The sequence below is a fragment of the Tripterygium wilfordii genome, chromosome 21 (assembly GCF_013401445.1).
Source record: "Tripterygium wilfordii isolate XIE 37 chromosome 21, ASM1340144v1, whole genome shotgun sequence".
In the NCBI taxonomy this organism is placed as follows: Eukaryota; Viridiplantae; Streptophyta; class Magnoliopsida; order Celastrales; family Celastraceae; genus Tripterygium; species Tripterygium wilfordii.
Genome location: NC_052252.1, coordinates 16,630,090 through 16,647,267, shown reverse-complemented (window position 1 = coordinate 16,647,267; position 17,178 = coordinate 16,630,090). Strand labels below are relative to the sequence as shown.

General features: G+C 38.5%; 3 protein-coding genes across 3 annotated transcripts; 2 read left to right on the top strand and 1 right to left on the bottom strand.

Moving 5' to 3' along the window:
• Positions 1-92: 92 nt before the first annotated feature.
• LOC119988894 lies at positions 93-5,966 on the bottom strand. The gene is made up of 12 exons (XM_038834134.1): positions 5,713-5,966; positions 4,748-4,920; positions 4,452-4,630; positions 4,155-4,368; positions 3,297-4,081; positions 3,123-3,200; positions 1,681-2,011; positions 1,392-1,591; positions 1,075-1,151; positions 877-978; positions 432-618; positions 93-336 (listed from the first exon to the last, which is right to left on the bottom strand). Exons 2-12 carry the CDS (start codon positions 4,917-4,919, stop codon positions 247-249), a joined length of 2,415 nt encoding a protein of 804 aa, XP_038690062.1. The 5' UTR covers position 4,920; positions 5,713-5,966; the 3' UTR covers positions 93-246.
• A 3,512-nt stretch (positions 5,967-9,478) lies between these two features.
• Positions 9,479-11,195, top strand: LOC119989901 (protein ELC-like). Its single transcript, XM_038835664.1, has one exon. The coding sequence runs from the start codon at positions 9,629-9,631 to the stop codon at positions 10,829-10,831; it is 1,203 nt and encodes a 400-aa protein (XP_038691592.1). The 5' UTR covers positions 9,479-9,628; the 3' UTR covers positions 10,832-11,195.
• A 2,304-nt stretch (positions 11,196-13,499) lies between these two features.
• Positions 13,500-16,276, top strand: LOC119988949 (pentatricopeptide repeat-containing protein At1g11290, chloroplastic). The gene has a single exon (XM_038834218.1). The coding sequence runs from the start codon at positions 13,564-13,566 to the stop codon at positions 16,021-16,023; it is 2,460 nt and encodes an 819-aa protein (XP_038690146.1). The 5' UTR covers positions 13,500-13,563; the 3' UTR covers positions 16,024-16,276.
• The last annotated feature ends 902 nt before the right edge of the window (positions 16,277-17,178 follow it).

Below are 17,178 nucleotides of genomic sequence, written 5' to 3'. Positions count from 1 at the left end.
CCACGTTCACACCAGATTGAGATAGAATTTCTAGCGCGGAATTTGAGAAATAGCGTTTGATTATATGACGGTCTGTACATGCCATGACTATGTCACCACTAAGTCTACCAATATGTTAATGTCCATTACGTCTTCACATTCTAGCTGTTTCACCACCTACAACTCAGACTAAATATGTTAATATGTCCATTTACATGTTTTTAGCAATAAAAGCAGACTACTTGTGTTGTTTCATGACCTCAAAACTTACAGGGCAATGGAAGAGAAGTAGCACCGTTTGCCAAGTGTTTTCCGGTCCGTCACCCACCAGCCATGGCCCTCCTTGTAATACTCCACCTGCAATCATGTTAAATTGTTAATTTGACATAAGAACAATACCAATAATTCCCTATATCCATTGAGGGTGTAAATATGCCGGGAATGGGGTTTACCGTGTCCGAAACTTCATTATTATTCTTCATACCCCCAATGGCATAAATCCCATCTCCCATCACAACAGCTCCAAAGTATCCCCTAACCTCGTTCAAGGAATCCCCCATCATCCATGAACCAACACGAGGGTCAAAGATCTCAACCGTCGGAACCATTCTAACTCCGTCGTAGCCGCCAATAGCATACCTGTGAGTGTAATTTTCCATAAAGTCTTGATTATGATAAAGATTTTCGAAATCTGGATAAACAATAAAGAGTATTTATTATACAATGGCCTGAATGAATAACTTTATTCTGACAAAAAAAACACTTTATTACACCAAGCTGGTGTCTCATATAATCAGTGTCTGCAACCAAGATTCCTATCATCAAAGTGTTCATGAACTTATCCATACTATATAATTTCTTTAAGGCATAAAAAGAAAAATAATAAAGTTTACTTACAATTTCTCATTCAAAACAACCAAAGAATGGCACCCTCTCGATGCAGCCATGCTCCCAAGATTTTTACCATAATATTCTCGAGGATCGAATCTCTCAAGTGAGCTGAATGAGATAGGAAGATGCTTCAGTCAGAATACCACACCAATCAATCAAATGACGATAAAAAATAAAGAACATTAAGTTGAAAAGGCATCATACTTCAAGTAAGTTGTACCATCATATCCTCCAACAACATAAATTGTGCCATTAAGTTCTGCGGCGGCAGCGCCAAATCGCTGACGGAATAAAGAGAGAGAAGTTAGTTAACCGGAATTAATTCGAACAGAAAGAAAATCCAAATTTCCTTTTCTATCATTTTTTTCTCTCTCTGTCACAGAAGTATTTAACAAGTAACAATGATGACAGATATTCTCATCTGAACATACTTTAATGGAATATTAATCAGAAAAATAATTCTTCCCAAAATAGCATCAATTGATTACAGTTATGCAATCCAACAATAATTTAGACTGCACCTTCTGTAAAAGTGAACGTATAGGGATCCACCTTCCAACATTTAGATCCAACATCTCCACCTCTGCGAAGTAATCAACTCCATTTCCACCACCAATCGCAAAAATCCTTTCCCGCGACATTACTCCAGCTAAGCCTCCCTTACTTCGATTCAATGGAGGACGGCTAACCCATCGATTGGAAACTGGGTTGTATGACTCAACTTCATATTTAAAAAGAAAAATCAGAAATTCGTTTACACTACGAAGAAGCAGTATAGCATAAGATAAATAAAAAGAGCCACAAAAGTACCTGTATTATGCCAGGAATTACAATCCACCCCACCGAGAATATAAAGTTCACCATATAACTTTGCTGCACCATAAGACCGTACAGAACTCATAGAACTAAGTGATCTCAGAAGACCTCTATGAGGATGATAGCAATCCAAAGAAGATAGCCATGAAGAACCGTCAAATCCTCCAGCTACAAGTATTGCATCTTCAAGGCCTAGTTGTTCCTCATTGATTGATTTCAGCTTGTGTGGGTTACAGTCTTCAGCAAGTTCAATAGATGCTAGTGATCCAAAATCCAATTCCTTGCACCTTCTTCTCAGTTGTTGTATTTCAATTTTAGACCCAACCTAAATGTCCAATTTACCAAAATATGATCACTAACCCATGACAAGAACTAAGCCAATAGAGAGTATAAGTATGAACAAAATGATATAACCAGAACTATCATTCTCCACATAGGAACCAGGTGCAATACTGCGCCAGAAATTTTTGTCTTCAAATAAAAATGAAATTCAATGTTGTGATGAGAAGTGCATGACTTTTTTTTACGATAACATTATTAGATAATCAAATAAACAACCCTACCTGAAGGTGAAATGCTTGTAAGCAAAACAAAGAAGAAAGTGCTATGTTGAAAAATGGGACATGGAGACAAGCATATACTGCAGCACATTCCACCAATGAACTAATTGACGAAAGTAACAAAACAAATATAAAACGAAAATGGATCTTATAGATCCGTAACACATCGGAAAATAAATTTAAAAAAAAACACTATTTTGTGAAATATTTGAATATTTTGAAAGAAAGAAAGGGATCTCTTTCATCTTGAAACAAAAATAACATTCATTACTTAAAGCAGCCCAGAAGCTTCCACACCCTGTTAAATCATCATTTCAACCCAATAGGTAAGACGATGGGGAATTGTATCATCATCACTCAAAACATTTTTTGCCGGGCTCATGGAACAGGATAATATGTAATCAAGTTTCCTAAGGTAATTCAAACTGCACCACAAAAGGTGGTTGATGAATGATGCGCCAGTTTTAAGATGTAGCACCATAAGGCTTATGTAATGTTCCATAATGAACTTACTGTATTCCCAGAGAAAAAACCAACCAACAATAGAGTGATTATACACCTGTCAACCAAGTTATGTTAAAAACTTTATTTCATGAAATACTTCAGATCTATCTCATTAAAAAACATTATATCAAAGCAGAAAATTAACAAAATCTAATCTATATGATATATAAATTTGCAAGACTGTAGTGGAAAAAGCTGGCGAGTTCCGGAGAATTTATGTAGTTGCGCGTGATACGTGTGGGGTAAAGTAGGGGTATTAATGGTGATTTAGCGATTTCTGCAAGGTTACATGGTTCAGAGAAATTGTCACTTGAGTGGGGTAAGTAGGGGCATAATAGTATTTTAACATATAATTACCCAAATGAATCTTACCAATTCCTGCTCCAAATAACTGATTCTTTGACCTTGTATAGACTTGGATGACTTCAAATCTTCCACCTCTTGCAACAACTTTAAAAAGATACAAACATATAAGGTGACTAGAGTCACTAGATAATTTGAAATTCAAAAGCCAAAAAGGTCAGGGGCCACAAAAAATTTAATTACCTTGCATACTAGGCACTGAAGGTCAGAAGGTTTCATTTCAGATATTAGTGATGTTTCTGCAACATAGTTTGCATTATTTTGGATCTGATCTCTGTGATTACCCTTTCCTAAATTTTCATTTTCAGGAGAATCCAAGAACTGGCTTTCTCCATCCAAACAAGGCAAGTCCCATGGCAAGCTCCATTCAAGATTCAAAGGCAGATCCACGTCCAAAGCTGTTGTATTAAGCTCTTCACATTCTTGTGTTGTATCAGTAGCAGTCAAGGTTTCATTTGACTCGCTGTGAGAAGCAGAAATATCAGCATCTCCAACGGCAGAGGATATCAAACCTTCGCCATCATCATTCTTTCCTACAACCGTCTCATGTGTTGGAGATTCCAACAGCTGTTTTTTACAACATGGGCCAACACAAGAAGACTCCCATTCTATATCAGACAATTGACCAGCTTGCAATTTACTATCTTCAATTTCCTTTTGTGTAATAGGGTCTGTTCTACTTTTGAATAAAGAACTCCATGACTTCTGAGGAAGGGAAATATTAATGCCACCTGCTGCAGAAGAGCACGTGTGTTCACATACTGCTTCAGAATGATCAGTGTTGCGGTTAATAGTACTCGTGCACTCCACAACAGAAGCGCATGAAAGCCCAGAACTTGGATTTGTATGACCAGCCTTATACTCATTGTTTCTGGCTTCATTGTTGCTGACAATAGCCTCCAATCTCGGCTTTTCTCTGTCCAGACCCAGGTCATATTGAGAGGAGCCACGCCCCAAATCGACTTGATCTGCACAAACCACTATCAGATCAGATGTCTCGGAGCTGTAACTTTCATGCCTTTTAGTTAGAAAAATACAAACCATTTGAGAGAGAGCTAAACTTCACATGGTTTGAAAGGGAACGACCAGTTGCGGTTGCGATGGGTGAAGATGAAAACAAAGAGATCAACTTGTCAGTTTGATTACGATCTAGTTCAAACCAAAAAAGATTTGCTTCATAGTAGTTGTCAGCAATTATAGGGCCAAACTCTGCTTCTGTCAAAGACAGGCACTGCATCCGGATACGGAATCTGACCTTTACATGCAAACAGCAGAAATAAAGTCAATTCCACTTCTTGAGATGACATGATGCATCTAGAAAATTTACACAAGCAATACCTGTGCAGCAAATAGGGTCTCATCTGAACCATCAGTCCACCCATATGGATCAATATTCAGTTTCCCATGACTTGAAGCCTCAAAAATACCATGAAGCCTCCTATCACTATAGTTGAATAAAAACAATGGTAACCCAGGATTGATGTTCTTCACATAAGAGAAATGGGGAGAAGGTAATCCTGTGAAAGATTCACATGGCATTTCACAAGTTTGTTTAATCAAAAAATATTAATTAATAACAATCTAAAACAAGAAAAAACAATTCATGCTAATTCAGCACAACGGAGACAACTAACCAAGCAGCTGTTTAGAATAACACTCTTTGATCGTACAGTGCTTGCAACCAAATATGACCGCACAAAGGTCTTTCTTAGACAGATTTCTAGCACTTGCACTGCAATTTACTGTCCACGAACGTTGAGACTTTTCCTTCAATAAAAGGGTTTGCTTCTTCCTTCCCGCTCCCATTCTATTTCTCCATCAGAAAATAGGTCTCAGTTCTTTAACTAATACATAGCAATATCTTCCTAAATCTACAATATCGGTGAAGGTAACAATCTAAGCAACCACAAACCTCAAGCACAATACAAAGGATAAAGTAAATCAACAGCACTAATCCTTCTTTGGCAACAAAAGGCACAACATAATCCAACATATCCATATAAATTGCGTTCACAAAAGTCTGAAAGTATAAATATGACTCGCTTAAGGTCTCGATTCCAACAAACAAAGAAAAACGATGGATTCTTATACAAAAATTTATTGCATATATATTATCACATAGCACCAAAAAAATCAGACAACATATCCAAACAGGTTTTCTTTGCAGATGGATAAGAGGACATATAAATAGATATATAAGAGTGAGCAAAACCTTCAATCATACATTAATTTCAAGTTCATCACAGAGCTTCAAACACAAATACACATCCACGGCTATTTCATTCCATTTAGAAAAAATTAACAGAGAAATCCTTAAACAATAACAACAAAACAAACGGTTAAGGAAATACTTTGCCAATCTTGCTTCTTACACGGGAAATTTGTTCAAAATCGAAGAACAAAAAAAATTTCAACACCACCTTATTTAACTAAACAACTATTCTGATGAACAACTATAAAGTAAAGTTTCTCGAAGTAGAAAAAAAAAACAACAATCATATAAACCACTTTTTTCTACAGTTCATACATATCTGTAAAACTCGACGATTAGAAGCCGAGAAACCAAACAATAGGAAGTTAAGAGTCGTTGTTTACGCACCGAAACCTTCGATGATGAAATCAATGTTCTTCAACGACGAAGACTGAGAGTGTCGATGATAAATTAGGGCTCTCCTTCTCCCAAGAAGCGACTGAAACCTCGAGTCTCTGACGTGACCGCGCAACAGAGAGAGAGAGTGAATATAGAGTGTAGAGGACGTACAGAGAGGTTCAGACTTCAGAGTGTGCAGTACGCCTCTTTAGAGAGCGCGAAATGTGTCTTCCAGTATCAGAGAGTGAAATGACCAAATTCGGGTCCAATCCCCCATCTGAGTGACTTCTTTGCCGTTTCACAATTTCCCTATTAGTAGTTTGAAGACTAAAGGACAATTTCGTCATTTAGGGTCCAATTATGGGAGATGCTGTGGTTATGACATTTACGTTTTTTTTTTTTTTAAATGGCGATTCGAACCTGGTTTTAGTAATACACGTCATCTTGTCACTCCTATTAATAACTCGGGTTATCACATTTTTAAGTTGTGAACATAGATTATACTCTTCATAATTAATTAATGTGTGTACAAATTATTAAGGGTGATGCTAAGTGCACCCAAGTTTTACTAAGTGCACATACATTAATTTCAAAACTATTGATTAAATGTTTGACTTGTACCACATTACACCTTTTTATTCTCTCTTTTTCCTAAATACACACAGTTTTTTTTTCTCTTAATCTTTTCAATCACTGGTATCTATGAAGGGTGCCCAGGATTTATTACAACATGTCCCGTTGTAATGCTTTTTATAGGTATTAAAATTTTTGTTTTTATTTTTAAAAATCATAAATATATAGTATTTTTCATAACGAATCCAACGATATATTTTTTGTTTGAAACAAAAATCAAATTCATCGTGATCAAAACATTGAATATTTTGAGTTTATATCCGATGGTCTAGAATTGTCGTGTCTTTTTCATATTGAATTTGATTTTTGTTTCGAACAAAAAATATATTGTTGTATTCGTTGCGACGAACACTACATATTTATGATTTTTAAAAATAAAAATAAAAATTTTTAATGCCCAAAAGAGGCATTACAGTGGGACCTGTTGTAATTTTATTACAGTAGGTCCCGGTCACCCTATCTATGAATTTGACAAAACATGCAGTTGACAGATCATCGTATTTCAGGCCACTTTGTTCCCTCGTGCAACAAACTCGTGTGATTTATTTATCACATTAAATTTACTAATAAAATTTAATATAAAAATTATGAAATCTAATATTATAATATTTTAATTCAAAAAAAAACGCGGAGGCTGCCGGTTCACTGGTTTTTATTAGGTGTTTATATTTTTTCGATCAATCAAATACTATTAAGTGTTTATATTCTTTAATAGTGGACGCATTTTTCGCATCTTGTTTCTTCAACAATCCTAAGATGTCTCGTGGCTTGACGCGATCGCTAGACATATCTACCATCATCTCAAATTCAGAGTCAGAAAGGCGACTGACGTACGAATGCCCCTCCATATATGATGCAGCGGCATGATTGTGCATTCCACATAGCACTTTTACCATCCAATCATCAGCTCTGCATAGTTTCAACCCTTTAAGTCTAAAAGGACAATCAAGCTTTTTTGTGCATGTTGACTTCGTTGAGGTTCTCTTCCTTCTGTACTTGCCACTGCGCTCGCATTGCAACAATAATGATGAGCTTGATGAGCTTTTTGTAAGGATGATGTATCCCAAATTACGCCCTGTTTCTTGAACCCAATCAATCAACGATTGACGTGAATCAAACACCTGAAAATAATTTATAACTGTTATAAACTTAAACAGGTTTGCTAAAGATGTTCAAAATAGAAGACATATTATTTTCGTAGTTGTTATACTGCCTCGGTTAAAAGTGGATTTGTAACGTCAACTTCAATTTTCTCTTCACAATCATCCGCAAGTTCTTCTTTTTTCATTTCATTTCTGATAGTATAATCCTGTCAACAATAAATTTCACTTGAATATCTATAATTAATCAAAATATTTTGTATCCCAAATAATAAATTTCTTCAGTATCTATATTTACCTTATCACTAGAACTACTACTGACAATCGTAGATCTTCGGCCCAAGCTCTCATTTCTTCCAAATGATCCATATCCGCAAGAAAAAAAATTGAGTCCGAAGGTCAGTTGAGTGTAGTTAATCAAAGGTTAACTAAATATATTTTTTCTTAAATCCTTTAAACCAAGTAGGCTAGGGATTGAGCACTCTGTCCATCCTACCGAACAAGGCGGTGCTTGAGAATCCATAGCTGTTGAACAATGGAGACTTAATTATATTTTGCTTAGAATAAATAAATAGAAGTATCTAGTGTGCCATATTAATTTCATGATTCATGTCAAACCATAAAAAAAATTAAATAAAAAAAGACAAACGTACGTACGTAGATGGCTCGACTGACATGGCCTCGTCCCTTATAGCCCATTTTGCTAGTATCTCCTCTTCATCATCTGTTAGAGATAAAAGAGAAAAATAAACAAACACTTTGTGCACAAGCAAGTCCTTTTTTTTTTCTGGGATCAAACAGAGGATGATGAGCTTTGAGGAAAGATATTGCCATTGTAGAAGCCCTAGCATCTCTTATAATGGCGTGGAGTACTGAAGAGAAACACAAATGTTACCAAGATAAATGAAGAGGAGGGGCCATAGAGTGAGTATTGAAAGAAAGACAGCTGTGAGAGAGAGAGAGAGAGAGTAGAGGCTATGGACATAGACATATATAGAGTTGGAGCATAGATGTATGATGAGGGGGTGGGGCTCCGTCTCACAGGTGGTGAGAAAGAGAGAGAGTGGGGAGGGTGTAGTCGTACAAAAAAAATCAAAAGCTGTCCGGAGTCAAGTCAGGTCTGACTGCCCTTGTATTATTCTTTAGTTTTCCAATGCAAAGCTCCTCCACTCTCTCTCTCTTTGTTCAATTGCTAATTTATATTATCCATAAAAAAAGTTAACTCAATTGTCATATCATGCACAAAAATATATGTTTGTGTGTACTAAGTAAAATTAATGTGCATTTAGCAATTACCATTATTAATGTCATGTAAATTTGATTTTCCTTTTCTGTGATTATTCTTATACAAAGAATGAATGTCATGTAAATTTGATTGAGCACGAATAAGCAACAGTTTTATAGTTTAATTTGACTAAACAATACTAATTAAAATACTACACTAAAAACCCTAAATCTTGAAACAGTGGAGAGAAACACAAATTTTTTTTATATATATATATATAGAGAGAGAAGAAAAACAAGATTAAAGAGTGTATCCGATAAAGGATAAGCTTGGCATTAACAGAGAAGGCAAGATCCAGAGAATGGAAATTGAGAGGCTTACCTGGAAGAAAGCCAAAAAAAACCCCAACTAGTCTAAATGTGTACTCATTGAAAAACAGTAAATTTGAGCTATTTTGTATTAGAAAACTACACCTCATACAAATAAATGATATTGTCCACTTTAAATTTATCAGTTCTCGTGAATACATTAGGCTCACAAGGCTTTGTTCTTTTCTAGCCTAGTTACTATAAGCCGAAACCCAATTCACCAGTTACTATAGGCTTTGTTCTTTTTGTATTACATGCATGCTAAACCCATTCTATGTAATGAAACCAAAAGGTCATAGCAAAATTTTGAGTATACAAAACTCAAAATGGGCCTGTTTGACAATTAAATCCAAAAGCCCATGTAATCCAGATTCTTAATGGGCCCTAACGAAGCACTTCTTCAGTTCTTTATAGCTAAAAAAAGGCCCTTTTGACTTCGAGCACACGCGGAGAAAGCACACACGGTTAAGCAACAAAACCAAAGACCAAATAACAGCAACGGAAAGTCTCTCAACCGTCTGTGTGGTCTTCTTCGATTCTCACAGCTGCTCCTCCAGATCAAACAATCAAGAACAACCTCTCTTTGATTTCTTTCACCTATGGTGCCATCGCCGCATTCACCGCAGATCCAGCAGTTCCTCTCCTCCCTACTGTCACAACGGGGGCCATCTGCCCTCCCTTACTCGGAGGAAACTAAGTGGCTCATCCGCAATCACCTGGTCACTCTTAACGGTGCTTACCCGTCGTTGGAGCCCAAGACGGCCACTTTCACTCATAACGATGGCCGCTCTGTGAATCTCCTCCAGGCCGACGGTACAATTCCGATGCCCTTCAATGGCGTCACCTACAACATCCCTGTGGTTATCTGGCTTATGGAGTCCTATCCTCGGCATCCTCCCGTCGTGTACGTCAATCCGACGCGTGATATGGTCATCAAGCGCCCTCACCCGCACGTTAACCCCTCGGGACTCGTCTCGATCCCTTGCTTGCAGAATTGGATCTATCCGAGTTCGAATCTTGTCGATCTTGTTGGCGAGTTGAGCAGGACCTTTTCTCGAGATCCACCGCTTTACTCGCAGCGCCGTCCGACACCTAGCCCTACTCCGAGCCCTAGTTTTGGGTCCGTAGGCCCTACGGAATATGCTAGACCGCCGGCAGGGATCCATCATACTTCCCAGTCGACGCCAACTCCGAGGCCGTACCAGCCTCCGTCTCCTTATGGCGGGGCTGGGAGAGCGCAGACTGATGATGCGGCCGAGGTGTACAAGAAGAACGCTATTACAAAGATTATGGAGATGGCGCACGGGGATATTACGGCGATGAGGAAGACGAGGGAGATGGAGGTGGAAGAATTGTTTAGCGCGCAGGCTGTGTTGAGGCGGAGAGAGGAGGAGGTTAACAGAGGATTGAAGGGGATGCAAGACGAGAAGGAAGGATTAGAGGGACAGTTGCAGGTCGTATTGATGAACATCGACGTTTTGGAGGGATGGGTAAGGGAAAACGCGGGGAAGGTCAAGAATGCTCCCAATTTAGATGTGGACACTGCTTTTGAGTGCACTGATTTGCTATCTAAGCAGATGCTGGATTGCACTTCCGCGGATTTGGCTATTGAGGATGTTGTGTACTCTTTGGATAAGGCCGTGCAGGAAGGGGTTATGCCATTTGATCAATACTTGAGGAATGTGAGGCTGTTGTCCAGGGAACAGTTCTTTCACCGCGCCACGGCAGCTAAAGTCAGGGCTGCTCAGATGCAGGCTCAGGTTGCCGGTATGGCTGCCAGGGCTCCCCATTATGCTACATGAAAGTTGAAAGAATGCAGCTCTATTTGAAGGTGAATTGTAGAGCTAAGGTCCTGATATTGTTTGAGGTTAGATTCTCATGCTATCATATTTTATAGCACTTGTTCTTCTTCATACATTCATTTTGGAGTTGCTTGCTATCCATTTGTGGGAAGTGTTGGCTAGTGATGTAAATTGAGTTCTTGGGGCTCCTCTTTTGGGTGGCATCACTCTCTTCTGAATTTGCTATAAGATCATAAAAATTTTGCTCTGGCAACAATTTCTGCTGTATAAATCAAAGCATTTGTTAAAATAGCTGCTTTTACTTATCCATTATACAGATGACTTTATATTTTTTATCGGTTGTGAATTTCTTTTTTGGTTTGAATTCAGCATCTATTGCTTTGCCGTGGCATTGGTCTTCTGAGTTGGGTGGTTGTTTAAGACCCATCTCTTATTCTCGTTGGTTTCATGTCAAATTGGTAATCACTGGTGGAACTATCTTCATTTGAGGTTATTATTTTGATTTGTCTTAGTCGATCTCTCTTGGGTTTTCACCAAATTGTGATAGGTTTCTCCAGTGTTTTGGTTATTTATCTGTCATAGAAGAGAATTATTATTTTTAATCAGTGTATAGAGAGCAGATTGGCAATTGCTTGCCTCCCAAATTAGCTTGTCTTGTGGTTGAATATGACACACAACACATGTTTTTTAGCAGGGGATTAGTGGTTCGACTTGGCTGTGTAACTGTGCAACTTCTCTTTTGTACATGTTAGATATCGAGTTTTTTACCAGCTAAGTTTTATTGTAATACCAATAACCTTACTGTTTGTTACATTGGAGGCTGGCACATTGATGATCAAGGTGGATTCTTTTTGAATTTTCAATAGCAATGTGACCTGAATTCGACCAGTGCTGTCAAATAGGACAATGTGATGGCAATTCTTATGGCGGTGCAATTTTAATTTACTACTCCCTCCGTCCCATTTTAATTGTCCTCTATTCCAAAAAATTTGGATGTCTCAAAATGCATGCCCATTTCAATTAATTAAAACTAATTTTATCCATTTTACCCTTAAATTGAAAAGCTAATGGAGTGAATTCTCAATTAGTCATTGACATCTTAATTGTCATCTATAAATGAGGGTATAAAATCTTAATTGTCATCTATAAATGAGGGTATAAATGTCAAATTGAAGGGGAGTAATGTAATTTCTTAAACTGTGTAAAATTGAAGGGGACAATTAAAATGGGACGGAGGGAGTAGTTTTTTTTTTTGAAATACCATTGAGAAATTTGTTTCTAATTGGAATCAAACATTAGGGACATATATGTCTAACCCAGTTGATTGTCAATCAAGCCACTATTTATTAGTGGATTGTCAATCAAGCCACTATTTATTAGTTTAGGCTTGCAGGAAACTGATAAATGGTGGTGGTACGTTTGACAGAGGGACAACTAAATAACCTAAACTTACCAGCTTGAGCTGAAGAACAGCTTAAATGCTTGATTATCCATGCAGGTACATAACTACATATGCAGCTTGGCGGACAGGTCCAATGCTACAGCCCATCACAGCCGACAGGTCCAGCCCTACGGTCCGGCTGACATGGTCTAGCCCTACAAGCCCACGGCCTCGATACGGGTCCACAATCATTACTTCAGTCTATCTATCATTTCTCCAACTTGCTATAAATACTAAATAGCCAACCCCTCCTCCTTTGGAAAACAGATCGAGTTTTTGCGCTTGGATACCTGCATGGAGGCGCCAATTGCTCTCGTTTTCTCACTACTTCCTCACTCTAAAGTCTACCTCTCGACCACCACTAAACAGCTTCTCCGCCACACCACTAATGATGGTCAACGGTTATATTTCTTCACTCTGCAACTCTCTCTCACTTTTGGCCATCACTAACTTGACCGTCGAAAGTTATTTGGCCAACTCCCCTCGTGTCAAGGATTATCCAACTCAACTGTCACCTCACCTCCTGTTATTTGGATTTGTAGTTTTGGTAGTTAATTAGTGCTAATATTATTTAGCACTAGTGAAGAAAAATTGGTAATGATGGGATAAAAACCGTCTTATGAATCAGCAAATATTACACTAGATGATTCCATCACATATTGTGCATCTCGCGCTGTTGATGCTATTAGTGACGTCGTGGAAAAAGGAGTCCAAATTCGTTGCAGTAGAGACAATGGAGGAAGTTTGCAGATCGATGACGTTGCAGTATGTTCTCCAACGAAGATTTTTATATTTCATGTCCTTATCCTTGTGTTGATTGCCAAGACTATGATATGATAAGGTTTCCCAGTCAAGTAAGCAATGGAGTAAAGATCAAATATAATTTCATTTGCCAAGTTTAATAACAATTTATTTATTATAAAGGCTCACAGAACCGAAATGTAAAATAGAGGGGCTTATTTAGCCCCCAATAATAATAACAAAAAAAATGACGAACCTTTTTAATATATTAACAATGATCCACATCCGATCACTAAATAAAGTGATAACTGATAAGAATGATCTGTATCATCTTGATAATCAGATTCGATTGCTTTACCTACGTGTCAAAAAAATATTAACAAGGATCCATTAGCGACCGAATCTATCACGGAATTCACCCCAACATGGTAAATGTAAGCTAAGGGATGGCAGCCTAGATATTTTACACCGTAAAATTTTCTCACACGTTTATATCCTCAGCAGATTGTGCACACCTGCAAATGTATGTAGAGATAGAAGAAAGAGAGAGATGAGCTCACAGCTCCTACCCTTCACAGCAACACCACCACCACCACCACAACCCCCTGTTTTTCTGCCTAAAGCACCATCTCCTTCAATCCTTCACACTCTCTCCCAAAGAGTTTACATCCCTTCTCATGTCTACAAGCACCCATCCGCAATTCTTCTTGAGCTCTGTACTTCCATGAAAGAACTCCACCAAATTCTCCCACTCATCATCAAGAACGGCCTCCTCCGTGACGAGCTTCTCTTCCAAACAAAGCTCGTCAGCCTCTTCTGCAACTACGGTAGCCTCACCGATGCTGCCCGCGTTTTCGAGCCAATTGAAGATAAACTTGATGTGCTTTACCACACATTGCTTAAAGGGTATACCAAGAGTGAATCATTAGATGCTGCCTTGTCGTTTTTTTGTCGAATGAGACGCGATAGTGTTAGGCCTATTGTTTATAACTTTACGTATCTTTTGAAAGTTTGTGGCGATAAGGCTGACCTTAGGAGGGGTAAGGAGATCCATGGCCAGCTGATAACAAGTGGGTTCTCTTCGAATTTGTTTGCAATGACTAGTGTTGTGAATATGTATGCGAAGTGTAGGATGATTCATGAAGCGTATAAGATGTTTGATAGAATGCCTGTAAGAGACTTGGTATCTTGGAATACAATTATTGCCGGGTATGCACAAAATGGGTTGGCGAAAGTGGCATTGGAGTTAGTTATACGGTTGTTTGAAGAGGGCCAGAGGCCGGATTCGGTTACCATTGTTTCGATTTTGCCTGCGGCAGCAGATATGGGGTCATTGGTAATTGGCAGGTCTGTTCATGGGTATATCATAAAAGCTGGGTTTGAGTCTTTTGTAAATGTTTTAACTGCTCTTGTAGATATGTATGCAAAATGTGGTGCGGTGAGAACTGCTCGGTCAATTTTTGAAGGGATGAATGAAAGGACAGTTGTTTCTTGGAATTCCATGATTGACGGGTATGTACAGAGTGGGGATCCTGAGGAAGCAATGAAATTATTTCAGAAGATGTTGGATGAAGGGATGGAACCAACCAATGTCACAGTTATGGAAGCCTTACATGCCTGTGCTGATTTGGGAGACCTTGACAGGGGAATCTTTGTTCATAAACTATTAGATGAATTGAAACTTGAGTCTGATATATCAGTCGCGAATTCATTGATTTCCATGTACTCCAAGTGTAAAAGAGTAGATATTGCTGATGGTATATTTAAGAACTTGCAAAGAAAAACACTCGTCTCTTGGAATGCCATGATATTGGGTTATGCACAAAATGGATGTGTAAATGAGGCTTTAAGTCTCTTTTGTGAGATGCAGTCTCAAAATGTAAAGCGAGACTCATTTAGTTTAGTGAGTGTGATTCCTGCTCTTGCAGACTTATCAGTTACACGTCAGGCGAAGTGGATTCACGGACTGGTTATTAGAAGTTACTTTGACAAGAATGTATATGTTATGACTGCTCTTGTTGACATGTATGCAAAATGTGGAGCTGTTCAGACTGCAAGAAAGTTGTTTGACATGATGGATCACAGGCATGTGACAACATGGAATGCTATGATAGATGGATACGGCACACATGGTTTTGGAGAGGCCGGTTTAGACCTGTTCAGAGAGATGCAGAATTGTGCGATCAAGCCAAACACTGTGACATTTCTTTGTGTTCTCTCTGCGTGCAGCCACTCAGGCCTGGTAGAAGAGGGGCTTTACTATTTTAACAGCATGAAGGAGGATTACGGCTTAGAGCCTTTGATGGATCACTATGGAGCCATGGTTGACCTTCTTGGTCGAGCTGGAAGGCTGAACGAGGCTTGGAATTTCATTCAAGAGATGCCTTTCGAGCCAGGGATTAATGTCTATGGTGCCATGCTGGGTGCTTGCAAAATTCATAGAAATGTTGAACTAGGGGAGAAGGCAGCAGACAAAATATTTGAGTTGAACCCTCATGATGGCGGGTATCATGTATTGCTTGCTAATATATATGCTACAGCTTCTATGTGGCACAAAGTGGCGAAAGTGAGAACCATGATGGAGAAGAATGGACTTCAAAAAACTCCAGGTTGCAGTCTAGTGGAGTTGAGAAATGAGGTTCATACCTTCTATTCTGGAAGCACAGAGCATCCACAATCCAAGGATATATATGCTTTTCTTGAAAAACTGGTGGATAAGATCAAAGCTTCTGGTTATGTGCCCGACACCAATTCAATTCATGATGTTGAAGATAATGTTAAGGAGCAATTGCTCAACAGCCATAGTGAGAGACTGGCCATTGCTTTTGGACTTTTAAATACCAGTCCAGGTACAACTATACACATCCGGAAGAATCTTCGAGTTTGTGGAGATTGTCATACTGCAACCAAGTACATCTCACTTGTGACCGGACGGGAAATCATAGTTCGGGATATGCAACGGTTCCACCACTTCAAGAATGGAGAATGCTCTTGCGGAGATTATTGGTGAATCTAACTTAGCACAAATTTGATTTTCCAAGCATTTCATGCACCCTGCTGTTAATGGTTAGCCTCGGAGGGGTTCTATACACAGGTTTCTAATAAAGCATTGGGTATTCTTTTTCTTTGCAACATTGTGACATTGTTGGGCTATCATTCCTAAACCATGAGAACTTAAAAGTTTATTAAGGACACATTCTACTCTCCCTCATACCATGATGTCTACTGTGATTATTATATACAAGATAATAATCCATTATCCATGTGAAAGATAGTTGCAGTACTGTACTTTTTATAGGCTCAAAAGGAAAGCTTTAAATAATTTCTTGGACTCTGTCTTGTGTCTACTGTGATTATTATATACAAGATAATAATCCATTATTCATGTGAAAGATAGTTGCAGTACTGTACTTTTTATGGGCTCAAAAGGAAAGCTTTAAATAATTTCTTGGACGTGTCTTTTTTTTTTCCTTTTTTTTTTTAATCTTGGACTTGGTCTACAAGTGAGTATATGACTGAGATGTAGAGTTGCAAGGATGCAAGGTAAAAGTCACGAATTCAATTTCCGAAAACAGTCCTCCAAATATCCTAGACCTGTTCATTGTTAGAGATAAGGTTTGTGTTGTCCTGACTTTGCCCACTGCGAGGGTCTTGTGGACAGGAATTCCTTAGAGTGGAGACATTTTTCTGGAGATTTTTTTAACGACCATAGGCTTTCGTCATCAAACATCTGGAAGACTGGATGGACAAGAAGAAGAGGTTGTATATATTTATATGTTCATGTATGAAGAGAAATACCAAAATGCTAAAGGAGAATTGCCACCCACTCTTTTCTACCACGTGGACTTGCTGTTATAGACTAATACAGATCAAACCCGCTCGCAGTTTTGGCAACCCAGCAAAGTCTCCGAGGTCAACTAAAGGTGTTCGAGGAAATGCCTCAATGGGTAAGTCCGTTTCTTACTATTTTCGGGTTCTCTTTTCTTTTTCTTTTTTTAATTTCCTTCCCAGCTGCTGAAACTAATGTGAGGATCAGCCGTACTTTTGAAGCATTGAGACTTTTCTTTGGAAATGGTTTTGCATGGAATCGCATTTAGGTCTCTGAAGTTGTTACGCAACCAAGTGTAAATCGACCAAACAGCACCTTGCCGGATTCAAGATCGGC